The following is a 27,265-nucleotide window of genomic DNA, read 5'->3' on the forward strand; positions in this document are numbered from 1 at the left end:
CCCTTTGTAGTGAGTGCTTGTAATTGTATGTTGTCTTGGCATCCATTTTATATGTAAGTTTAACTCTCTCATGCCAGAAACAGGGCTCAGTCACCCTTGACATATTCTCATATTCTTCTTCCCACCTGAATGGTAGCCAGAGGTAAAACTTAGAGGCATCTCTCCTGCCTAGCAGGGAGGACCCCCTGCTTTCCTGCTACGTCCTTTAAAGAGACCATTCAGACATTTGCCTGCGAACTTAAAGTGATCACCTCTCAGTTACAAAATGACCGCTTGAAACTATTACCTGCTCACTTTAAAACCACCAATTAAAGCCCCCCAGTGGGAAGCCTGTTTAGATAACACCCTAGACTGAATAAAAGCATTGGCCCATGGGTCCCTTCTCTCTCTCTCTCTGCCTGTGCACCCTGACCTCTACATGTGTGCAGTCTCTGGGCATGCTGTGTACCCTCCAGGGTACATAAGTAGTAAAAACTCTTAAACTTTCACGTTGTGGTTGTGTCATTAAAGCTGTTCTGGCAATCTGACCCCTGACAGTGAGGCAGCCCCAAAGTGTACAGATGTGGATTGCCTCTGCTGGTGCTCTTTTGTCCAAGTCTCTTAGCTGCTGGGGGACAGTAGTTAACAGCTAGATTGATAGAGTTTCATTCAAAACACCCTTATGAAGATGTATTTAAAAATCCTCGACAAAATATTAGCAAACCATATCCAACAGCACAGTAAAAGGATTACACACCATGACCAATTGAGATTTATTCCAGAAATGCAAAGATGGTTCAATATAAGAAAACAAATTAAAGTAATATACCACATTAATAGAATGAAGGAGAAAAACACACGATCACCTCAACTGATGCAGAAAAGGCATTTGGCAAAATTCCAACATCCTTTAATGATTTTTAAAAACACTCAGAAAACTAGAAATAGAAGAAAACTTCTTCAATATGATAAAGGGAATTTATTAAAACTCACAGTTAACAACATGATCCAACTATAGGCCATCTACAAGAGGCATACTGAAGGGTGAAAGATTGAAAGCTTTTCCTTCTAAGAATATCAGAAATAAGACAATACCTGCCTTCACCACTGCTATTTGGCATTGTATTGGAAGTTTTATCCAGAGCAATTAGACAAGAAAAATAAACGAAAGGCATCCAAACTTGAAAGGAGGAAGTATATCGTTACTCACAAATGACACAGTCCTATGTATAGAAAGCCCCAAAGAATCCAAAAGAAAATTACTAGAGTTAATAAATTCAGCGAAGTTGTAGCATACAAAATGAACACACAAAAATCAGTTGTTTCTGTACACCTGCAATAAACAATTTGACAAGAAAGTTAGAAAAAAAGCACCTCCATTTATAATAGTATGTAAAAGAATAAAATACCTAAAAATAAGTTAACCAAACATGTGAAAGTTTTGTACACTGAAAACTACAAAACATTGCTGAAAAAATCAAAGAAGACCTAAATAAATGGAAAGACATCCCTTATTAAGTCATGAGTAGGAAGACAATATTTTTAAGGTGTCAATACTACCCAAAGTTATCTACAGATTCAATGCAATCCCTATCAAAATTCCAACAGCCTTTTTTGGCAGAAGTGGAAAACTCAATCCTCAACTTCATATTAAATCGCAAGGGGCCCTGAATAGTCAAAATAACCTTGAAAATGAAGAACAAAGCGGAAGGACTCACAATTCCTAACTTCAAAACTTAATACAAAACCACATTATCAAAACAGTGTCATACTGGCATAAGGATAAATATGTTGACCGATAGAATAAAATTGATAGTTCAGAAATAAACCCACACACCTATGGCCAATTGATTTTGACAGGGTTGGCAAGTCCATTTAATGAGGAAAAACCAGTCTCCTCAAGAAATAGTGCTGGGACTCGGCCGGGCATGGTGGCTTATGCCTGTAATCCCAGCACTTTGGGAGGCCGAGTCGGGCAGATTACCTGAAGTCAGGAGTTCGAGACCAACCTGGCCAACATGGTGAAACCCCATCTCTACTAAAAATACAAAAATTAGCCGGGCGTGGTGGCACATGCCTGTAATCCCAGCTACTCGGGGGGCTGAGGGAAGAGAATTGCTTGAGCCTGGGAGGCGGAGGTTGCAGTGAGCCGAGATTGTGCCACTGCACTCCAGCCTGGCCAACAGAGCAAGACTCTGTCTCAAAAAAAAAAAAAAAAGGAAATAGTGCTGGCACAACTGAATTTCCACATGCAAAACAATGAAGTTGGACCTCTCTCATACCATATACAAAAATTATCTCAAAATGAATCAATTACCTACATGTAAGCATTAAAACCAAAAAGCTACTTTTTAAAATATAGGGGTAAACCTTCATTACCTTGGATTTGGCAATTGATCCTTGGATATGAAACCAAAGCATAAGAAACAAAAGAAAAAATAGGTAAATTAAACTATCAAAACTAAAGGCCAAGTGTGGTGGCTCATGCCTGTAATCCCAGCACTTTGGGAGGCCGAGGCAGGCAGATCCCTTGAGGTCAGGAGTTTCAGACCAGCCTGGCCAACATGGTAAAACCCTGCCCCTACTAAAAATACAAAAATTAGCCAGGCATGGTGGTGGGTACCTGTAATCCCAGCTACTCAGGAGGCTGAGGTAGGAGAATCACTTGAACCTGGGAGGCAGAGGTTGCAGTGAGCCAGGACTGTGCCACTGCACTCCAGCTTGGGTGAAAGAGTAAGAACCCATCTCAAAAAAAAACAAACAAACAAACAAAAAAAAAAAACCACAACCCTAAAAACTTTTATGCATCAAAGGACATTATGAAGAAAGTGAAAAAACAATAAAGAAAATATTTGTAAATCATGTCTGAGGGGGGGTTAATATCCAGAATATGTAAAGAACTACAATTCAATAAAATGACAAAATACCCAATTCAAAAATGGGTAAAGGGCTTGAAGAGATATTTATCCAAAGAAAATATACAAATAGCCAGTAAGTACATGAAAAGATGCTCAATGTCATTACTCATTAGGGGAATGCAAATCAAAACCATAATGATATACCATTTCACACCTCCTAAGATGGCAATAATTTTAAAAATGGAAAATAAGTGTTGACACAGATGTGGAGAAATTGGAACTCTCACACATTGCTTGTGACAAAACGGTGCAGATGCTGTGGTAAACAGTTTGGCAGTTCTTCAAAATGCTAAACGTGAAATTATCTTATGACCCAGCAATTCCACTTCTTAGTATATATCCAAAAGAATTAAAAGCAGGGACTCAAACCTACTTGTGTGTAAATATTCATTGCAGCGTTATTCATAATAGTCAAAAAGATGAGAACAATCTGAAGTGTTCATTAACAGATGAATAATGTTTTATATATATATACAATGGAATATTTTTCCACCATGAAAAGGAAAGAAATTCTGATACATGCTACAACATGGATGAACCTTGAAAATATTATGCTATAAAAGAAATCAGTCACAAAGGACAAATATTATATGGTTCCACTTACATTAAATATCCTAAATAGAGAAATTCATAGGGACATAAAGTAGATTAGAGGTTACCAGAAGTGGCAGGGAGGGGAAAGGAAAAGTAATCTCTTAATGGTTACAGAGTTGTTATTTGGTGTGATTGAAAAGTTTTGGAAACAGACTGGTAATGGCTGTACAATATTGTGAATGCAATTAATGCCACTGAATATAGTTTAAATATGTATTTATATAAAACAAATAACGTGTTATAATACATAATACACACACATATCTATATAAAACACCACGATTTAAAAACAATAAAATGCTTTGGGAAAATCTACATTAAAGAAACTACATAACTATTCAACAGTGCTTTCCAAACTTGTTTGACCTTGGAAGTTTTATAAATGGACTACAGTTAACATTTCCAAGGACATTTATGAAAGATAGAAACAAAGTACAAGTGATCATAATTTTGAAAGGGAGAAAGATGGTCTGCAGTAACAAGTCCCCCTTGTTAAAGTGCAGACTGCTTCAGCAGGGCTCAGATGGGGCCTGAGATTTGGCATTTCCGACAAACTCCTAGGTGATGCTGATGCTGCTGGTCCTCAGCCCACAGTTTGAGTAGCAGGGGATATAATAGTACTATATATGAAGAATAGCACTATTCTTCATGATCCTGTTCCCTACCATAGCCAATTTGATCAACTGATCTGAAAGCCAAGATGTTAATGGATAATAATCAATAATTTATTATGTCTCCAATGTAGCATAGTTATAATTTTACATGGGTTTCTAAGACAAATACCTTATTCCAAAGAAGATACTCTGAGAAAGTGATATATAGCAACAAAGAAGATCAATATGGGATGGGGATTGTCATACTTGGTGCTGGGGGCAGATGAGGTGGAATTATTTTTTCAAATACATTTAAAGTATGCCAGATCTATGTCTTACTTCCATTTATATTTGGATTGCATACTTGAATTATGGCCAGATCACTCTTTCTCATAAGAATAAGAGAAAAAGGAAAAATGAGAGCAAGAGAGAAAGGGAAGGGGGGAGCAGGAAGAAGAGGGAAGAAGGGAGATAGGAGACAAGGAAGGAACGAAGGATAGGAATGATAGTGCCATGAAAAACTAGATGTTTACATAATTCTTTTCAACAGTCAGATTCTCATTCAACTCATTTTTGAATACCATCACTTTGCTGATAAATCAATTAGATGGGGTTAACTAGTGTAAAATGTTTCCTTCTATAGTTTACAGAGCACATTCATTCACTGGTGATCACATCTAAGAACATGTCCCTGTCAATCAGAACACCTGAGCAGACTATTGTGCTAAATGCAGATGAAGGGTTGTGCTGACACATGCTAGGATAACTCCTAAAAGTGGGGAAAAAAACAGTTACCTACAATTCCACCCAAAGAACTTGCAGGTCAACTTCTATATTTAGGTAGCTTATATCACTAGGATAATTGTATTGGCCTCGGGCATTTTACCCCTGCAGTTAAGAAAAATATCCTTAAAGTTAGGCAATTTCTGCCTCTTATAAACTCTGCGACCTTGAGAAAATTAATGATCTTTATGCCTCAATTTTTCTTATCTGAGAAATGGAGGTAATGATAATTATTGAAGAATGAAATAATACATTCACTGGCACACAGCAAGGTTCAAATATATGTCAGTTCTTAGTATATGCGTGTGCTAATCCCTCATCAAAAAACTTTTTTTCTTTCTAAGGTTTCATATAGAAATGCAAATGAACCTTGAAGCAAAAAAAAAAATGCCCAAAATTGAAAAAGTCAGATGTAAAGGATTAAGAAAGGTACAAACCAATGTAAAATACCAGGGTTAGCAGGCCAGGAGGGCAACAGGATATTATGAAATGAGGGAAGTGCAACAAAATGGTTGAAAGTTTAGGTTTTTGGAATCAGAATGATGAGACATTGAGTCTCAGCTTTTCTAATTACTGTGATGGGACTTCAAGCAATTTAACCTCTCTAACACCATGTTTCCTCATCTGTAAACATTTACTAGAGCAATAAACAGATTCTTCTTTTGTGAGGATTACACTAGATAATTTTTATATGCACTTAGCACAGTGCAGCAATATATGGTAACTTAAAAATTATTTTGACTTCCAGCAACATACTCATAATGCCACTTATCAGGAAAGATAAAAACGAATATATAATGGTATGACCCAGCTTTCTAAATGCTTCCAAGCCAGTTGGGTAGGCTAGAGAAGCAGAAAATGTACAAGACAACCAAGGTTTAAATTTTCAAATTTATGCTTTTAAATGACATTTCTCTTTTTCCTGTTTATTTTTCCCATCATTCATTTTTCTATCTATCTTGCATATAAGAATTCAGGAAAGTTTTCCACCTTGAACTGGATGATCTCAAAGGAAATATTTCATTGTGGAGAGAAAGGGAAAAAGCAAACATATATAATTTCTTGTGACTTGCCTCTGCCTTGTCTAATTTATTTCTCATTAGCAGAAAAATGTTTGTTACAAAATAGAATTTTATAGCCAAGAAAGAGAAAGTATCTATTTTGCTTTGTTTTGAGTAATCGAAAAAGAAAAACGAAATCAAGCAGAGTAGAAAGTGACCATAGAGAAGAATTCATCATGGCAGATGCTGACATAAGAGGGGCCGGGACAAATTAAAAATAGTTGGAGCATTTCAAAGATGTCTACTGAAAATTGTTTTGGTAATATGGTGGTGCCTGTTATTCTGTGCCTACAAATATATATTTTTAAAATCACAATTACATTTCAAAAGGTAGACTTAAGGAGGGCTACAAGGGGCCCTCTCAAATGAATGAGTTAAAGAGGTGAAAGAAGAGAAAAACACATTGATAGTCCTGGTTTGCATCTATCAAAATTCATTAGTAATAAGTATCCAAACTATTTAAAATATAAATCCTGTTATACAGAAGTATGCATAAGAACACACTTCTACTTTCATTAGGAAAAGAGAGTTCTGAGGGGTATAAGGTGTTTTTCAAGGGTCACAGAACTCAGTACCTTTCTTTTCACATCCCCACTGCAGAAGATTACACAGACATGAGCAAACACATTAAAAACAATCACAATTACTGTTTCGTTAAAAATAGAAAAATTAGTTATGTTTCAAAGAATAACAACACATCTCTTTTACCACAACTCCTTGCTCCTTCTTTTACCAAAAGATTTTGCCTGGGGACTTAAATTAGCCATTGTGCCCCAAATTTCCTCATTTCTAGAACCCGACACGGACTTCTGAAGAGGTTTAAAAATGCAGTGTTTAAGTGCTGCCATAACTTGTGTTTTCACTGCCTTTGAGGGAGGCCTCAAGCCAAATTCCTCTTCTTTCAGATCCTACAGATTTGTTGGGTACTGAGCCAACTAGGGTGTTTCTTGCACTGGGCTGCTGATCCTTTGTTGCATGAAGACATACACATTTCTACAGGAGAAGGCAGCAAGTAAATAGATAGTTCATGGCAATATTAGCTCAGAAAGCATTAGGAGAAAATTCCACAAAGGCAATAAATATCTTCCCCAGCAAAATGTGAAGCAGAGAATCATCAGACAGTGATTTACCTACTGACAAAAGGTAAGAGAAAAAGAGAACTGCAGTCAGGCTAGTCACTGGATCTCTGGAGATAACAATGGACTCTTATTTTGTCCAAAGCACATCTAGGATGCAATAATCCTTGCTTTACACGATATTTACTAAGGTAACAATATGGACGTAAATTGACATTACTGTTTGTGTTTATGTCTTAAGTTAATTTTATTTGTTATATTTCTGTACATCATTTCTCATTGGTGGTCAGAGGATATAAAGAAGGAGTGGGGTAAATTCAGAGGTGTCAAGAAAATCAAAGTAACCTGCTGATTTAAAGAATGTCATACAAAAGGAGGTGGGTGTTTCTGACTCATCCATAACTCAAAATGCAGCTCCATTTTGACCTCATGACCAGGCTATTTCATCACTACGAGGCAACCGCTGTTGATGTCTACAATGTTGATGATCCTAAGGTCAAAAGTAAAAAAGCCACCACCCAAAAGGCTATTTTAATAGAAACTTATGACAATGAATCCAGTTCAATAGTTTTCAGCTTATATTTTCCAAATCCAAAACTCTTCAGGGTAAGTTGCCATTGCTTAACAGCCATTATCCAAAATACAAGTGGGAATGTTATCATTATGCACCTCTGGGTAAAACTTTTTTTTTGGCAATCTCACCATCATTTTAATTTTATTCAAATCTCTAGCCAATTGCACAGATGTTAATTGAGCTGTATTTTTGCTTCAATGTCTATTGCAATATTCTCATTGCATTCTGCAGGTCCTCCAGTAAACGTTACTTGCAATATTTTTATCAACAGTTTTGGATCAGTCACAGAAACGACCATGGTAAGTGCTGCAATGCCACTGGCAAGAGAAAGACACAACTCAATTATGCTGTGAACACAAACTGTCAAATTTTCTATTGTTCAACTTGCAGGGCCTCCTGTAAATGTTACCTGCAACATATTTATCAACAGCTTTGGGTCAATAGCAGAAACTACAATGGTGAGTGGGACTGAGCATTGAAGCCATCGTGTGAAGGAATGGGATGTGGGATTGAAGTGCACTGTGGCATATTTGTGAGACATTTACTGAGTGCCAATTTCCAACTTTGCTCACCTCTGAAAAGCAATAATTTATACTACTTTACTTTGTAAAGTCATTTGTCAAGTGTTCATTACTCAATATTCAGTAATCTTATATCCATCATGCCAGAGAAATTTTTAAAACATTTGATGTTTTAATGGTTTTCTGTAGAATTATCCACAATAAACATGATGCATAGTTATGGATATTTAAATAGGTGCATCTCCAATGCTTCAGAAGTACAAATTTCAAAGTTTGAGAGATGTAATAGTATAGCCAGTTTTTTACATGTAATGGAATTTTTAAGATAGTTGAGCCTCCCTTCGATGCCACATTCAAGATATATTCCAAAGGGCTGAACTTAGAAAAATACACACACACACAATTTTGTTGGCAAGAGAAAGTAATCCCAAGTCCGTAACAATTATACCATATGAATGCCTTTTCCAAAAAAAAAAAAAAAACCCATAAACTTAAAGCTAATTAGAAGCTCATTATACAGTATGAGTAAACATGTTTCATATATGTGAAAAAGATTTCAGATACTATAAAATCTACCAGTGCATTTTTTTTTTTTTTTGAGATGGAGTCTCTCTCTGTCACCCGGGCTGGAGTGCAGTGGCACGATCTCGGCTTACTGCAACCTCTGGCTCCCAGGTTCAAGCGATTCTTCCACCTCAGCCTCCTGAGTAGCTGGGATTACAGGTGCGCGCCACCATGCCCAGCTAACTTTTGTATTTTTGTAGAGACAGGGTTTCACTATCTTGGCCAGGCTGGTCTTGAACTCTTGACCTCAGGTGATCCACCTGCCTCGGCCTACCAAAGTGCTGGGATTACAGGCGTGAGCCACCACAGGATCTCACTCTTCTGCCCAGGTTGGAGTGCAGATCATGGCACACTGAAACTTCAAACTCCTGGGCTCAAACGATACTCCTGCCTCAGCCTCCCAAGTAGCTAGGACTACAGGTGCACACCACCACATCTGGTTAATTAAAAAAAAAATGTGGAGACAGGATCTCACTATATTGCCCAGGCTGGTCTCAAATTCCTGGCCTCGAGCAATCCTCCTGCCTCAGCCTCCCAAAGCACCAGCATTAAAGGCATTAACTACTACACCCGGGCTTCTACCAACACTCTTCATAAATGTCATGGTCATGTTACCTGTGACATAGCCTATTGGATCATTAGTCTTACCCCCACAGAGTTCTCGGCTACAGCATGGAGGTTGCATTTTGGGTGAGATATTTTCTTGGTCCCCATATTATTTACTTTAAGTCCTAAATCAATTGGCTGGGTCTAATTTGCATTACTATGTAAAGTTTACAACCATTCATTTGATAAAACCAAAATCAAGTGTAATTGAGTTTGACTAAGTATTATGGTGCCTGATGTCCTAAAAATAATAAGCATAATGCCATTGAGAAGTAAAAAAAAAAAAAAAAAAGGTTTCCTTGTTTATATGAATTTTCTCTTTTTGGCAACTAACATCATGTTTAATAAATTACTGTTCTTTGTGGTGTCCTTCATGTTAGGAAGAATTAATTTACCTTTACCACTTTTTTTCCACTGGCAAAATTAGACATAATTCAACTCCATTACCCATTTTGATATTCTTCTGAAACATTATTACCCAGAAATGAGACTTGTGAGGCTTTGACAGGATGTAGTGCATTTAAAAATTTACCTAAATAGGATAGTTTTGATAGGGCTATTAAATGACTCATAATAAAAGCTAAACATAGAAAGAGTATATCAACTCCCGGGTTGACATTCAGTTTCTGTCTCTCCCCTCTTGGCTTTATCGTAATAAGAGAGGGGGCAAAGCTTCCAGTAGCCCAAATCACTGTCACCAGCTTTACACGATGGCATTCAATGACAATATTTGCACGACCTAATGCTGATTGCATTAATTAGATTCCCATGTTCCTTTGATTAAATCTCCTCATTGCATCGTATTCTCAATCAAAAATGTAAATGTGCACCTTTTCAATGTTCATTAATGCAAAAAAAAGCTAAACATTTAAAGAGATTAAAATGGAAGCTATGGATATCCTTGTTTTCTGCTATCTTTAACAGCTACTGAAAGTTTAATAAATGGGCTGCTCAGGTACTTCCTGGCCACTTATTTAGTGACCTTTGTCATGCTTCCTGTCAGAAAATTTGGAAACTGTTGCTCAAGGGTAACATACACAGCCTGTCTATTCTGCTGTATAACACAGATTGAATTGCATGGTTAGAAGACTGATGTATATTGTGCTTCTTTTGTTTTACTTCTTAGCTTTGATATAATGACAAACTTCATTTGCTTTAAAAATATATTTTGTTTTATTCAATTTTGGCTTTGGTGCAAAACTACAGAAAATATTTTTTGGAACTCTATCATGCTTGTCGAAGAAGAAATCCTCAGGCCACCGAGGGTAGGGATTGGCAAACTTTTTCTGTAAAAGGCCAGACAGTATACTTAAGACTTTGAGAGCCAGATAGTCTCTGTCACAACTATGTGATTCTGCCCTTTTGGCATGAAAGCAGCCATAAACAATAGTAAGCAAATAATTGTGGTAGTGCACCAATAAAGCTTTACTTACAAAAACAGGCCAAGGCCCAAGTTAGCAAATAGGTGTGGTTGTGTACCAATAAAGTTTTATTTACAAAAACAGGCTGAGGCCAAATTTGGGCCACAGGCCGTAGGTTGCCAGCCCCAGATTTAGGGCATCAATATTTAAGTGGATGCATAATAAGAATGTGAGAATTGCTCCAACAAGAAAGGGCCTCATCTTCCAAGATAATTGAGGCCCTGCCTGGGACTCCACCTGGTACACCAGTCTTAATTAGCTCAGGCTGTGATAACAAAGGATTGATTGGTTGGCTTATAAACAACAGAAATTTATTTCTAACAGTTCTGGAGGCTGGAAGTGTGAGATCAGGGTACTAGCATGGTCAGGTTCTGATGAGAACTCTATTTGGGTTACAGACTGCTGACTTCCTCTGGTATTCTTGCATGGTAGAAAGAAAATTATCTGGGGCAGTAATCCCCTTCATGAGTGCTCTACCCTTACGACCTCATCACCACGCAAAGGCCCCGCTTATACCCTCCAATACTATCACATTGGAGGTTAGAATTTCAACATATGAATTTTGAGAGGACACAAACATTCAGTCCATTGCACACCCAAAGTGTCATCACAGCCCAAGCTTTCTTTACCATACCTCTAAGATTTTACCATCCATGAATTTACTGATAGTTTCACAAAATTTGACTCAGAAAAATTGGTCAAAAAAATTAAACAGAAACAGATTATTCCCTGAACTGTCTTTAGTTGTAGTCAGAATCCTTAGCTTTATGCACAGTGATGAGGTCATTGAGGACATTGATTGGTGCTATTTTCTGGGGTAATAGTTTTGATTTCTCTACATTTTCTGGAATAAATTATGTCAAAGAATGCCTCAGAATTTTGAGTTTCTAAACCTGTTGACTTTCCTCTCTTCCCTTACACTTCACTCTCACCCCATTATCCAAATAGCATTATTAAAAGTTTTAGTTTGGGGTATTTGTTCTCAAATCAAAGGCAATGATTATATATTTCAAGAAGTCAGGATGGCTTTCTTTGTTGCTATCCAGTCTGCCCTTCCTATGGTTAATGAAGTCCCACTAATTTATTGTAGGTGTTGCCTGCCCACAAAGTATAGGCCTGCTTACAGACCCAATACCAATTCTCACTCTGATATGTTAGTGTCAGAGATGTGTACTCACAGGACAACACATTTGTGTTACTCTAAGGAGTATTTTTATGTATCATTATTTTTATGGATATATTATTCAAAAATGCATTTTTGTTCATTAAGACACACAGAAATCTGTTAGTGTTCATTGCTAGTTGCCTCAGCATTAAGAGTATTCAGTGGAACAAATTTTGTGTGGTCCCAAAGACTTAGATGACTAATAAGGAGAAAATGATAAGATAGGTTATATTCTGTTTTTGAAATGTGAGTTTACCATTTTCTTTTATTTCTCTCTTTTCTTTAGTTTCTGACGGCAAGTGAATTTACAGGATGGGGAGTATATTTGCAACCCCTATTTCCTGATATAAAGGCATAGTTTGAGAATTTTAGTAATGTCAGTAAGGGTCAAGGGTGCTTTCATACCATCTGTATATAGCTTTCCCACAAGTTTGGGCCATCAGAAAATAGAGAAAAGATGCTCTCTTCCCAGCTTCCAAATGACTGCCTGGAAGGATGTAGGTAGATAGTGTGTGATTTGGACATATGGATGCTGGAACACTATCCATGCCACAGCAGTGGATCCTAGTCTGCTCCTTATTGAACAGATAGGAGGGTGAACTCAAAGTGTACAAAATGTGTCTGCTCAGAGAACATCTCCAGAATATAATTCTAGCTGCCTCAAATCCTTCCCCACAACAGACATTTCACATGCTTTGCTGGTTACTTCTGCAGAATGAAGAGTTGTTTTATCTCCAATCTGAAATCACATTCCTGAAGAACTCAGATTAAGAAGATAGACAGCCCCTTATTAGAATGCATGTTGTGCTATAACTGCTGAAATGAGACTATGGGTCCCCTTTCATTCTATAGCTGCGTAAACAAGTTATAAGAAGATGCTAACTTATCAGGGATAGCAGGTAGCTGCATTTCTTATTTCTGACTTCTTAAGGAAGAATCAAGAATCTATTACAAGCCTGACTTTTTTTTTTTTTAAATGGAGTCTCCCTCTGTTGCCCAGGCTGGAGTGCAGTGGTGCAATCTCCACTCACCGCAACCTGCGCCTCCTGGGTTCAAGCAATTCTCCCACTTCAGCCTCCTGAGTAGCTGGGTCTACAGGCATGCACCAGCACACCTGGCTAATTTTTGTATTTTTAGTAGAGACGGTGTTTCACCATGCTGGCCAGGCTGGTCTCGAACACCTGACCTCAGGTGATGCACCCACTTCAGCCTCCCAAAGTGCTGGGATTACAGGCATGAGCCACAGCACCTGGGCCAAGTCTGACATTTTTTAAACAAATATATAAGGTGACCTTGGTCTCTAAATTAGCAGTGCAATGGTAAAGCCTCAATTTATCATAAAGTAACTGCCCCCTATAACTTCAAACTCAAGGTTAGCTTTCCCATATTAAAGCTTGCACAGACTTGAGATTAGGCCTACTTTGGGCACTCTTCCCAAGAGCTACTGCCTCCAAAATGCTCTATGAACTTGATCATCAGGATGAATGTATTTGAAAATAAGTCATGGGAATTTGTATAGTTTAGTAAATAGGTAAAAAAGAAAAACAAAAACAAAAACTGTATTGAAGCTTTTTTCCATACACCCTAATCTTTACAACTTAATTATTTTTTTCCCTTTTGATCCTGGGGGAATTCGCCCAAACTTGCCATCCTGAAATGGTCTCCAGAGTAGAGTAACTCCCAGTAGAGTGACCAACTATCCCAATTTGCCTAAACTGAGGAAGTTCCCTGGATGTGAGCGTTTTGGGGCCAAAATTGGGAAGTTCTCAGGCAAACCAGGACAAGTTAGTCACCATTAGAGTAACGTAAACAATGACCAAAAATCCAGTTGCCAAATATGTGGAGATGGAGCAAGTAAGGGTAAAAAATGTAAAGGAAAGAGAGTAATAATGAATTAGTATATATCACGCTTGTGGTCACACGTAGCAATAGAGGATAACTACTAGCTCTGGAACCACAGACTGGCTTGGTTAGGGAATACTGTTGAAGCCTCAATCGGAGTCCAGATTATCAAGTGAAGTAGTACTTTCAGTGAACCTAAGGTCTTTGAGTAGAAGTCCCCAGGAGAGCAGTCACTGCCCCCAAGCTATTCATTAACAGAAGAAAATTCCCAGACCAAATGGGAATGCCAGGGGTGTACCTAAGTCTCCCACAGTGTTCTGATTGAGAACGTGAAACATCTCTGGATGAAGCATCAAGTTGGCTAGTGTAGATACAACACATTCAGAGAAAATGATAAGAATTTCAAAAGTAAGTAGCTGCAAGGAAAATATTTTGTCAACATGAAAGATCTTAATGTTTACGTTGATAAATTTTAAAATATTGCCCCATCATGTCATAGTTTTATAAGATTTTCACTACTCAAATTACGCAGTGGGTTTCCTTCTGCCCAGAGCATCTCAGCAGAAAGGGATCAGAGATCATGTGATTTCTGATTTGGAAAATAAATCAGTTTTATTTGACAATCTGCCATCACAGACTGATTTCTGTGTTCATTGTTTACCTTTTTCCGTAGCAAAATCAGCTTTAGTATTATTTCATCCCAAAATGAATAATTCGAACACTAAAAAATTCAACCAAGTCAACCTGTTTTATTGGTGTTCTGGTTTGGTTGAATCTTCCTTTTTCTTTCTCCCTTTTGTCCCCTCTCCTAGTAGAACTAAATGGTTTATTTTGACCAAGGTATACACAGTTTGGTTTACTCGGACACCAGAGCTGTATCAAATCAGGGAGAAGAATGAGAGAGAGATGCAAACAGAACTCCTGTGCCAGGGTAATCAGTAACACTTGTCCACGGCATTTCTGTAGGACTACCGAGTGAATATTTTTCTGAGACAACAGTGGAATGATTCACGGCTGGCGTACAGTGAGTACCCAGATGACTCCCTGGACTTGGACCCATCCATGCTAGACTCCATTTGGAAACCAGATTTGTTCTTTGCCAATGAGAAGGGTGCCAACTTCCACGATGTCACCACTGACAACAAATTGCTACGGATTTCGAAAAATGGCAAAGTGCTCTACAGTATCAGGTAAGCCTCCATTGGCTGCACATGTTCGCATCTCCATTTCTCCGCTAATGTACAGCTGCCTGATTCTGCAGGGTAGGATGTATATGAATATTTGACTTTTGTGGTTTCTTGTTTATCATTTGAATCTTAAAGTTGGTGGAGAGTGTCAGAAGTCCCTTTGGTCTCATAAATGTGATTCTCCATAACAAAAATGTATTTGGTAGGATGGTACATGGTTAATGGTGTTGTGTAATCACCTGCACAAATGTGTTCCTGATTGCTTCAGTAAAGGAAGTACAGGCTATTCCGTTCAATTGCCATTAAGCATAATATACAAAATCTCATTTCAATAATTCTGCCATTCTGTAACATTCAAGCATGCACACACACACACACACACACACACAAATTCAATAGCTCAGCATAGTCATTAACAACATACTTATAGCTGGATACATAGAAACCTGGTTCCAATGTCAGCGTTGCTTCTAAGTAAACACGTGACCTCGATCTCTTAACTTTTCTTGGACTTGGGCCTGGGACAGACAATTCCTGAGATCCATTTTTGCTTTTATATTCAAATATGATCTTCTCCAGAAGTGTTATCACTCTAGGCTCAAAATAATCTCCCCCTTTTCTGAACTCTAATAGCAGTTTCTTTTTTTTTCCATATATATTTTTTATTATACTTTAAGTTTTAGGGTACATGTGCACAATGTGCAGGTTAGTTACATATGTATACATGTGCCATGCTGGTGCGCTGCACCCACTAACTCGTCATCTAGCATTAGGTATATCTCCCGATGCTATCCCTCCCCCTCCCCCCACCCCACAACAGTCCCCAGAGTGTGATGTTCCCCTTCCTGTGTCCATGTGTTCTCGTTGTTTAATTCCCACCTATGAGTGAGAATATGCAGTGTTTGGTTTTTTCTTCTTGTGATAGTTTACTGAGAATGATGATTTCCAATTTCATCCATGTCCCTACAAAGGACGTGAACTCATCATTTTTTATGGCTGCATAGTATTCCATGGTGTATATGTGCCACATTTTCTTAATCCAGTCTATCATTGTTGGACATTTGGGTTGGTTCCAAGTCTTCGCTATCTAATAGCAGTTTATCTGTGACTCTGTAAGGCTCTTATTTTTTCCTGCCTTATTATTTTGGTTACTGCTGTTCATGAGTATAGCATAAAAACATGGATTTCTGGAATTAGACAAATCTAGAATCAAATCCAAGCTTTGCCACTTACTAAGTTATGTAATCTATAACCCTCAGTTACCTTAATTTTAAAACGGGAAACTCCATGTTTATCTCTGTATGTTCTTGTGTGAATGAGTAATGTAGTGGTCAGCAAATATTTTCTGTAAAGGGCCAGATATTATCTTAAATGTTGCAGACCAGATTGCCTCTGTTGCAACTACTCAACTCTATCATTATAGCTCAAAAGCAGCCATAGGTAATATGCAAACAATTGGACATGGCTGTGTCTCAATAAAATATTATTTACAAAAATAGATGGTGGACTGGATTTGGCCCTTTGGCTGTAGTTTGCCAACCCTTGATATAAGATATATTAAAAATACTTGCTGCAGTGCCTGACACAGAGTAAATGTTTGATAAATAAAATAATGGCTATCTGTATTTTAAAAACAGTTCTTTTTTTTTAATGCTCAACATCTCTAATCATTAGAAAAATGCAAATAAAAACCACAATGAGACACCATCTCACACCAGTCAGAATGGCTATTATTAAAAAGTCAAAAAATAACACACGCTGGTGAGGTCACAGAGAAAACGGAACACATATACACTGCTGGTAGGAATGTAAATTAGTTCAGCCATTGTGGAAAGCAGTTTGGCAATTTCTCAAACAACTCAAAGCAGAATTACCATTTGAACAGGCAATCCCATTATTGGATATATACCCAAAGGAATATAAATCATTCTACCATAAAGACGCATGCACGTGTATGTATGCTCATTGCAGCACTATTCACAATAGCAAAGACACAGAATCAACCTAAATGTCCATCAGTGGTAGACTAGATAAAGAAAATGTGGCGGCTGGGCGCCGTGGGTCACGCCTGTAATCCCAGCACTTTGGGAGGCCAAAATGGGTGGATCACGAGGTCAGGAGTTCAAGACCAGCCTGGCCAATATGGTGAAACCCCGTCTCTACTAAAAAATATAAAAAATTAGCTGGGCATGGTGGTACGTGCCTGTAGTCCCAACTACTCAGGAGGCTAAGGCAGGAGAATTGCTTGAACCTGGGAGGCGGAGGTTGCAGTGAGCCGAGATAGTGCCACTGCACTCCAGCCTGGGTGACAGAGTGAGACTCTGTCTCAACAAACAAAAACAAAAACAAAAAACAAAACAAAACAAAAACTGGCACTATACACCATGGAATACTACACAGACATAAAAAAGAATGAGATCATATCCTTTGCAGCAACATGGTTGGAACTGGAGGGTATTATCCTAAGTGAACTAACACAGGAACAGAAGAATACTGTTCAGTGAATAGTATAGAATAGTACAGTACTGTTCAATTGAACATGCAGTACAAACGCTGCATGTTCTTACTTATAAGTGGGAACTAAGCATTGAATATATATGGACACAAAGAAGGGAACAACAGACACTGGGGCCTACTTGAGGGTAGAGGGAAAGAGGAAGACGAGAATCAAAAAACTGCCTTATAGGGTACTATGCTTATTGCCTGGGTGGTGAAATAATCTGTACACCAAACCCCGATGACATGCAATTTACCTATACAAGAAACCTGCACATATATCCCTGAACCTAAAATCAGCATTTAGAAAAATTAATGTTCCTTTTCAGTAGTAAGCTCTTAGCTCTTTCAATTCAAGATATTTGGTTTTTGTCTTTTTTGTAACATCTACCAAAGGTCTAGGACAATGTACTGTATATGAGAGACAGTACATTGAATAAAGTATTGGCATTTAAAGGTCCTTAACAGAATGCCCCCTTTCGCTATATAAATTTATTACCAAAAAAGTAGACAGCTAGTCTCCTTGCAAATAATTTTTCCAAGTTTGCAGACTCACCATCATCACCTCATTTGACAACTCTATATATGATTTGGTTCTGTATTGTAAATTCCATTCTTATACCTAGTAATTTCACAGCCTGCTGATGGCTGGCAGCCCCAATGTCTTGTGGAATAAAAGAAGCTGCTCATTTGTAAAAAGTGGCAAAGTCACTGCTTGCACAGAAAACCAGGAAACTTCCCCCAATGACCATTCACTTTTAAGGAAACACAAAACATTCTCCATGGTGATGTGTTTGGTTGGTGTAAAATGCAGTACTGAGCACAACATAAATTGATCGGACCTGAGAAAATGGGACATATGTGGAGTGTGGTGCTAGGAAGGAGAGTTATAAAAAGCAGCACAGAGCATCAGCTGCCCCAGCTAATCCTCCAGGCCTTGGGTGGCATTTGCTCTAATGAATACCAGCCATCACACACTGCTGAAATAAAATCAGGTTGTTGTTGCTGTTGTTGCTTTCTTGCTGTTTTATGAAGGTCTTTACATTCTAGAATCATGAAGAATATGATGCTCCCAAGCCTAGACCCAGAGGCAATTCTTGTGTCTCTGGTTCCCAAGCATAGCACATTACAGGCCCTGAAATGCCCTAACAACTGTTTTGGATTAGGTGGGGATTGTCCTGTGGCAGGCTATTTTATACTTTTCTTTCATTGTGAGTATTTTCTGAAATGAAAATAAAAAACCTTGGTAAAGGAGAATTGGGGATATCATTTTAAGAAAATACAAGCTGTTGGGAGATTTGAACTGCAAGAATCTAATTATTTGCCTAGAAGGGCTTTTGATGAACCAGATACTGTACTGGGTCTAGAGATCCAGAACTAAGTAAGATGTGGTCTTTCCCTTGGAATGACTTCAGTCTAACAAGGCAGGTGGATGCATGATAAATTAAGGAATAGGAATAAATAGGAAACAAGGAAAACAAAAGTGGCTCTAATTTTGCAAATGAAGTATGTGATCAAAATATTGTCAGAATTTGGCAGTTGGCATCCACAGTCCTGTTTGTCAGTGGGCTCAATTTAACTAGAGGTCAAGGAGTAACTAATGCTAATATATGCCCAGCTGCAGGTTTGACTCAAATTTAAGGCCAAGGGGGGTACAGTTGTGTCCATGTCTTAAAGGTGTTGAAAAGTTCCTGCTGAAGTTCCATTAGAAAGTAATTTCCCTGCATACTCAGGTTTACAACACAAATACTCCCGGGAGAGGAAATCCACTGGCTTAAATCCATACTAAACTCTAAAGAGCTGATATAAAATTTATTTCTGAGGATGAACATACTGGATTCCTAAGAGGAGAAATGGGATAGAATGAAGAAAGGTTGGGAAAGATACAAGGAAGAGGCTAGAAGTACCAAATAAAAACCCTAAAGCTGTCTCCACATACATAGTAAATACTTAAGCAATTATTTAATTATGTAAGCATGTGGTCCACATTTTAAAAAGTAATGTTCTGTCTTGATACTCTGTATTTGCATTTTCCTGAAACCTAAAGCAAATATCAATTGCATTTAATCTGGGAAAAATTCCATGCTTTTCTTAGCTTTGTAGGTGTAGGGGTAGAATTAACTCTGTATGGACACCAAAGCCCAAGGTTTTGATGGTCAAACAAAACAAATATAGAAATCTACAGTCCACTGATTTCATAACAAGCAAGATCACCTTTCCTAATACTTCATATATCTGTATTCCAAAAGGTAGGGGTCTAAAAAAAAAGAGAAGGCAGTAGACCAGAACTCCGTTAAGTGTCATCCTTATGAACACTTGGGGTACCTTGACTAAAATTCAAACAAATCTTTTAAATAGGAAGGAAAGGCCTTATCTCAGTTTTAATAAACCTTTTATCCAGTGATGTAGGACACAATCTTTGTTGATGAAAAAGTACCAAATCCATTTCTGTCCATTTTTCTTTAATATTCATTCTCTAATGTTTTATCTTACTCTCTGTTTTTTCCTAAGTTGTTTCTTGACCTGCCCCATTAATTATAGATCATCTCTGACAAAAGTATACATTTTGATTTGTAAACCTTCTTCAGAGAAAGTCAATATCCAGAGAATAAAGATCAAGTACTGAGTAAGATGTGGTCCTTCATCTGGGATGGGGAAAGAGTCAAATTCTAAATTCAGAGAGAGTCAAATTCTAAATTCACATTACTTACAATGAATCCATACTTGAATCCATACTGAAATAGTGAGGTGAGTCTTGAAGGTTGTACATATTATTGTTTAAACAATATTTGTTGAATTTAATATTATGAGTTGGAATAAAGGTCAGGACATCATGGGATATGGTGGACAACATGAAAGAAAAAAGGAGAAGGTGAGCATTTTTGAAGAACAGCTCGTCTCACATGCCCACAGTATCTTTGCTGATATTGTCTTCTTTTTAAAAATCCCATTGCTTCTGAGAATTTAATCAGAAATATGACTTTTATAGAAGGATTTTTTTTTTTAAATTTGAAGTTACCTTGTAAAATATCTAATCCAACACCCTTGTTTTGTTGATAAGGACGTCACAATGGAGCTAGTAAGTAGGAAAGCTAGGACAAGAATCAGGGCTCTTAACTTCTGTTTCAGTGCTGTCATTTCCTACCCCCACATTAATTCCTCATTTACTTCAACCCAAGTCCAAAGACACAAACACACACAATTCATGTTGCAGCAAAGGGCATCATTTCATGCTTTTTTATGGCTGCGTAGTATTCTATGGTATATATGTACCACATTTTCTTTAATCTACCATTGATGGGCAGCTAGGCTGGTTCCATGTCTGCTATTGTGGATAGTGCTGTGATGAACATACAATTTCATGTGTCTTTTGTAGAACAATTTATTTTCTTTGGGGTACACACCTAGGAATGGGATTGCTGGGTCGAATAGTATCTCTGTTTTAAGTTATTTGAGAAGTCTCCAAACTACTTTCCACAGTGCCTGAACTAATTTACATTCCCACCAACAGTTTGTGTTTGCTTTTCTCTGCAGCCTTGTAGTATCTGTTGCTTTTTGACCTCTTGATAATAGCCATTCTGACTGGTGTGAGATGGTATCTCATTGTGGTTTTGATTTGCATTTCTCTAATGACCAGTGATGATGAACATTTTCTCCTATGTTTGTTGACCATGTGTATGTCTTCTTTTGAGAAGTGTCTGTTCATGTCCTTTGCCCATTTTTAATGGGGCTATTTGTTTTTTGCTTATTGATTGGCTTAAGTTCCCTATAGATTCCGGATATTAGGCTTTTATCAGATGCATAGTTTGTGAACATTTTCTTCTATTCTGTAACTTGTCTGTTTATTGATAATTTCTTTTGCTGTGAAGAAGCTCTTTGGTTTAATGAAGTCTCATTTGACAACTTTTGTTTTTGTTATAATTGCTTTTGGGGACTTGTCTAAAAATTATTTTCCAAGGCCAGTGTCAAGAATGGTGTTTCCTAGCTTCTGTCTAGGATTTTTTTTTTTCTTTTGAGACAACGTCTTACTCTGTCACCCAGGCTGGAGTGCAGTGGTGTGATCTTGGCTCACTGACAACTCCATTCCTGGGTTCAAGTGATTTTCTTGCCTCAGCCTGCCAAGTAGCTTGGATTATATGTGCATGCCACCATGCCCAACTAAGTTTTGTAGTTTTAGTAGAGACAGGGTTTCTCCATGTTGGCCAGGCTGGTCTCGAACTCCCGACCTCAAGTGATCTGCCCACCTCAGCCTCCCAAAGTGTTGGGATTACAGGCATGAGCCACTGTGCTCAGCCCTGTCTAGGATTTTTATAGTTTGAGGCCATACACTTAAATCTTTAATTCATCTAGATTTAATTTTTGTATATAGTAAAAGGTGGTAGTCCAGTTTCATTCTTCTGCATATGGCTAGCTAGTTGTTCCAGCACCATTTTTTGGGAAAAGGAGTCCTTTCCCCAGCTTGTTTTGTCAAAGATCAGCTGGTTGTGTGTGGCTTTATTTCTGGGTTCTCTATTCTGTTCCATTGGTCTATGTGTCTGTTTTTGTACCCGTACCATGTTGTTTTTATTACTGTAGGCTTATAGTACAGTTTGAACTTGGGTAGTGTGATGCCTCCAGCTTTGTTCTTTTTGCTTAGGATTGCTTTGGTTATCTGGGCTCTTTTTTGGTTCTGTATGAATTTTAGAATAGTTTTTTTTCTAATTGTGTGAAAAATGACATTGTTAGTTCGATAGGAATAGCAATGAATCTGTAAATTGCTTTGGGCAGTATGACTATTTTAATGATATTCTTCAAATGTATGAGCATGGGTTGTTTTTCCATTTAGTTGTGTCATCTCTGATTTCCTTCAGCAGTGTTTTGTAGTTCTTCTTGTAGAGATCTTTCTCCTCCTTGGTTAGCTGTATTCCTAAGTATTTCATTTTTTTTGTAGTTATTGCAAATGATATTGTGTTCTTAATTTTACTCTCAGCTGGAATGTTATTGGTGTATAGAAATGCTACTGATTTTTGTACATTGATTTTGTGTCCTAAAATTGTACTAAAGTCATTTATCAATTTAGGAGCCTTTTGGCTGAGTCTTTAGGGTTTTCTAGGTATAGAATCATATCATTAGCTAAGAGAAATAGTTTCAGTTCCTCTCTTCCTATTTAGATGCCTTTTATTTCTTTCTCTTGCCTGATTGCTCTGGCTAGGACTTCCAGTATTATGTTTAATAGGAGTGGTGACAGAGGACATCCTTGTCTTGTTCCAGTTCTCAAGGGGAATGCTTCCAGCTTTTGCCATCCAGTATAACGTTGACTGTGGGTTTGTCATAGATTGCTCTTATTATTTTGAGCGATGTTCCTTTGATTCCTAGTCTGTTGATGGTTGTTACCATGAAAGGATTTTGAATTTTATCAAAAGATTTTTCTGTGTCTATTGGGATGATCATATGGTTTTGCTTGAACCTTCCTCAAAATATATGCATATTTTGGCAGGGCGCGGTGGCTCACACCTGTAATCCCAGCACTTTCAGAGGCCGAGATGGGTGGATCACGAGGTCAGGAGATCGAGACCATCCTGGCCAACATGGTGAAACCCCATCTCTACTAAAAAAAAAAAAAAAAAGTACAAAAATTAGCCAGGCATGGTGTCGGGCGCCTGTAGTCCCAGCTACTCAGAAGGCTGAGACAGGAGAATCACTGGAACTCAGGAGGCGGAGGCTGCAGTGAGCAGAGATTGTGCCACTGCACTCCAGCCTGGGCAACAGAGTGAGACTCTATCTCAAAAAAAAAAAAATATATATATATATATGTATATATATACACATATATATATGTATGTGTGTATATATATATGTATATATATACACATATATATGTATGTGTGTATATATATATGTGTATATATATGTGTGTATATATGTGTGTATATATATATGTGTATATATATGTGTGTATATATGTGTATATATATGTGTGTATATATGTGTATATATATATGTGTATATATATGCATATTTTGTGCATTAGGTTATTTCAGCTATTTTTTGTTTAGAGGAAGAGGTCCTCATCTTTATTAAAGAAGCTATGACCCTCCAACTGTTAAGAGCTTGAGCTTTGTTTCCAGATTTACTGCATGCCTCCAGAATGGGTATGCCTAAAGGTGAAGTTATTAAGGAAATATTGTTTGCTTTCAGTGTGTTGTTAAACTGACCAGTTATCTGGGGGCCTCATACTACCGTCTAATAAACCATAAATAATTATAAAATTGCCCCTCAACAATAGCACCCCATATCACCAAAGCATCTGTTTACCTCATCATCAACCTTTATCTGACCTAAAACTTATTGGCACCTAAAACTTTATGGCATTGGAGGTGATTTGCTTGTTAATCCCTTTTGATTCTATTTGCAATTCTGGGTGTTGATAATTCAGTATTCTGCCTTCCCAGTAGTACTTGAGTTGTAATAGAGAACTCTTGGGGATTGACATGCTTTTCCCTCTGATGATAGATTACAGGCACCACTGAGAGTAGGTATAGTGCAGATTTCTAGACAGACATCCAACGGTGTTCCTCCAAACAATCTTGTCTAATGACCAACTCTACCCACATACATAAAAGGCTAGCTTTTCTCACATGGCCTCCCATCCTTGACTCATCCTATAGTCTGATGCAAGAACTTCAAAAGATTCTAACTTTAGTTATATATTTTTTTATGGCATAGGGAATAAGGACATTCTCTATTTAGATGTCAGAGCCAAAAATAAAATGTACAATGAACTGAGACCTGCCTTAAATGTTGCCAGTGGTGTTGCTTTGATTACCTTACTCTCAATTTTGATGAGACACATAAGCCTGTATTTTCTATTAGAAGGCAGCTATGAAAAACTATGATTTCTTTTCGCTGTGCATATTTGGACCATTATTTATCTTTATGTTCTATAATCCAGGCAAAATTACATTCTCATTTTCTAACTCTGTGTCCAAATCCTCATTAGTATTGTGACTTAAGTAATTAATGTCTGTAACATAAGCGTCCACATCAGAATTAAGCAGTCTTCAGAGAAGTGCTGGGAAATGCCATGGAAACCACAGTGATTCCATTCTTCCTAGAGGCGAGCAAGGTCGGGAGGGTGGGAAGCACTGGCATGCACATATGCTAGTGGATTCAGCAGGAGCTGTGGTGCGGAGGGGCTATTTTTGGAGAGGGGCTCTTTAAAAAGGTATAGCTGAGGGTAGAAATATGAAGGTCCAGGAAGTGTGTTGTATGTATGACAGACTCTCATAAAGTATGGAAAGCTTTGTTGAGCTCCTACTCAGGTTAGAAATACACAAACACTATGGGACCTAATATTGGTTCAGACACAACAGAGTAAGGATCTTGTATTAGTCAGGGTTCCCTAGAGGGACAGAACTACAAGTTACATATATTTATGAAAGGGAGTTTATTAAGGAGAACAGACTGACTCACACCATCACAAGGTAAAGTCCCATGATAGGCTGTCTGCAAGTTGAGGAACAAGGAAGCCAGTGGTGGATCAGTCTGAGTCCCAAAACCTCAAAAGTAGGGAAGCCGACAGTGCAGCCTTTAGCCTGTGGCCAAAGGCCCGAGAGACCCTGGCAAACCACTGGTGTGAGCCCAAGAGTCCAAAAGCTGAAGACTTGGAGTCTGATGTTCGAAGGCAGGAAACATCTAGCACAGGAGAAAGATGAAGACCGGAAGACTCAGCAAGTTGGCTCTTCCATCTTCTCCTGCCTGCTTTATTCTAGCCGTGCTGGCAGCTGATTAGATGATGTGCCTAGCCAGATTGAGGGTGGGTCTGCCTCTCCCAGTCCACTGACTCAAATGTTAATCTCTTTTGGCAACACCCTCATAGACATACCCAGGAACAATACTTTGCATCCTTCAATCCAATCAAGTTGACACTCAATATTAACCATTACAGATCTTATGCTTGTTTGGAGGAAAACAGAGACTTGATCAATGAAATACATGGCAGCCAGCATGACCACTTGTCCTTAACTGTTTACATGACTGGACTAGCAATAGCAACCAGTAGGTTTTCTTCCATTTAGAGGTAACCTTACATTTCATTAACATTCATCAGTTTGCTCTTCAGGCAATGGTACAAAGAACAGAATATTGAGAAGATGGCTCAGGGCATTGTGATCTCCACACTTCCTTTCATCATTTACTGTATCTCCCAGGATCATAGAACAGCCTTTCCAGCTCCATAAGTTTATCATTCTGGGTCTCAGTTTCTTCTATAAAATGAGACTGAACCAGACACTTAGACCAAGTGTGAGGCTCCTTCTAGCACTATTATAACTCAAAATAACGTCCCTCTCCTTCCCAAACCACAAAACACTTTCCTGATGAGTAAATAAGAGTGCATTCTTCATGTCCCTTAGGGCTTGAGTCAGCAGAGGAGATTCGGAATTTCAAGGTGCCTGTCTTAAACTACTTGGATCTTTGAACCCTTTTCTCTCGAATTAAATATACAACTCCTGAGAAGAGGAACCTGATTTTGGAGTAGGTTAGGGAGGTTTGGACTACCTATAATTTAAGAGGCAGCGTTAAAACATTCAACATGGCCGGGCACAGTGGCTCACACCTGCAATCTTAGCACTTGGGAGGCTGAGGAGGGTGTATCACTTTAGCTCAGGAGTTCAAGACAAGCCTGAGCAACATGGCAAAACCCCATCCCTACAAAAAATACAAAAAAACTAGCTGGGCTTGGTGGCATGTGTTTGTAGTCCCAGCTACTTAGGGGGCTGAGGCAGGAGGATAGCTTGAGCCCAGGAAGTCGAGGCTGTAGTGAGCCAAGATCATGCCACTGCACTCCAGCCTTGATGACAAAGTGAGACTCTGTCTCAAAAAAAGAAAAATTCAACATATAGTTTACACAATGACAAATACTCAGTATCAAGTGCCCTGAGAAACTTCCCAGTCATAAACTAGATCATTTGTACCCTCTGATTCAATCACTAGGAATATCTGTGAACTATTATTTTAGAATATGTTCATGAATCATAGGTTTATATACTTTTAGACAATTACACAAAGATGGTTGGCTGGGAAAATAATTGACTGAATATGTAGACTAAAGGAATCATGTGGTAGATTTGAGCCAGCAGAGTTGAAGAGCTAGTCTGCTATTATTACTCATCACCTGAACTTTCTCATGGCAGAAAGGCAAAGGAAAACCAGAGGTCCTGGTGAGGGTGCTCAACTTACATTAATGTGGGCTTCTACCTGGTCCACACTGCTGCTTTGAAAGGCTCCCCGGATGACATTAATACCAAAATAAACATGCATAATATCACCATGGCTCTTACGAAACATATGAATTACTTTAGTGCATTCTCACAGCACATAATCCAAAGGAAAAGGTACTTTATTTTAAAATGGAAAAAAAAATGTGTCCATCTGCGTATCTCAGCAGTCTCTCCAACAAGTTTCTTCTCGCTTGTGGCGTTTAAAATTACAAACCAACATCTGTATCAAAGAGGATATGATATTTATCATTGGACAGTCATTAAAAGATTATTAAGTACGTATATTAATACAATTATGTGAAGTTCCACATGAGACATACTCTCAGAGCAAAGCCATCTCATTTCTGATTGATTGGTTATTTCAAATGACAATAAAATAAAGGTTTTATTTGATGTTTCATTTTAGTATGGATATTTTGCTAAACTTGAGCAGTCAGATGAAGGATAGAAAGCAAAAAGTACGCTAGGGGATTAAAGACAAAATTCTATTGGGGTGGGACAAATGTCAGTTCTGAGGGTCAGGAATACTTGGATTCAAATCCATTTACTAAATGACCATAAAAAGTCATTTAACCTTTCTTTGACCTGCAGTTTTTCTCAGTTCCAGATTCACAATAAATGTTCA

At 38.1% G+C, this 27,265-nt stretch overlaps 1 protein-coding gene across 4 annotated transcripts in view; it reads left to right on the plus strand.

The window, feature by feature from the left end:
- GLRA2 (glycine receptor alpha 2) overlaps positions 1–27,265 on the plus strand; it is a 321,026-nt gene that overhangs the window by 155,489 nt on the left and 138,272 nt on the right. For 3 of the 4 annotated variants that reach the window (XM_063703004.1, XM_004063827.4, XM_063703005.1), the window contains 2 exons: positions 7,810–7,877; positions 14,664–14,887. In XM_063703004.1, coding sequence (XP_063559074.1) covers positions 7,810–7,877; positions 14,664–14,887 — 292 coding nt within the window. Of the gene's footprint in view, positions 1–7,809; positions 7,878–7,968; positions 8,037–14,663; positions 14,888–27,265 lie in introns of all 4 variants that reach the window. The other variant, XM_004063828.4, reaches the window with a different exon arrangement.

Source organism: Gorilla gorilla, chromosome X (genome assembly GCF_029281585.2).
Source record: "Gorilla gorilla gorilla isolate KB3781 chromosome X, NHGRI_mGorGor1-v2.1_pri, whole genome shotgun sequence".
Classification (NCBI taxonomy): Eukaryota; Metazoa; Chordata; class Mammalia; order Primates; family Hominidae; genus Gorilla; species Gorilla gorilla.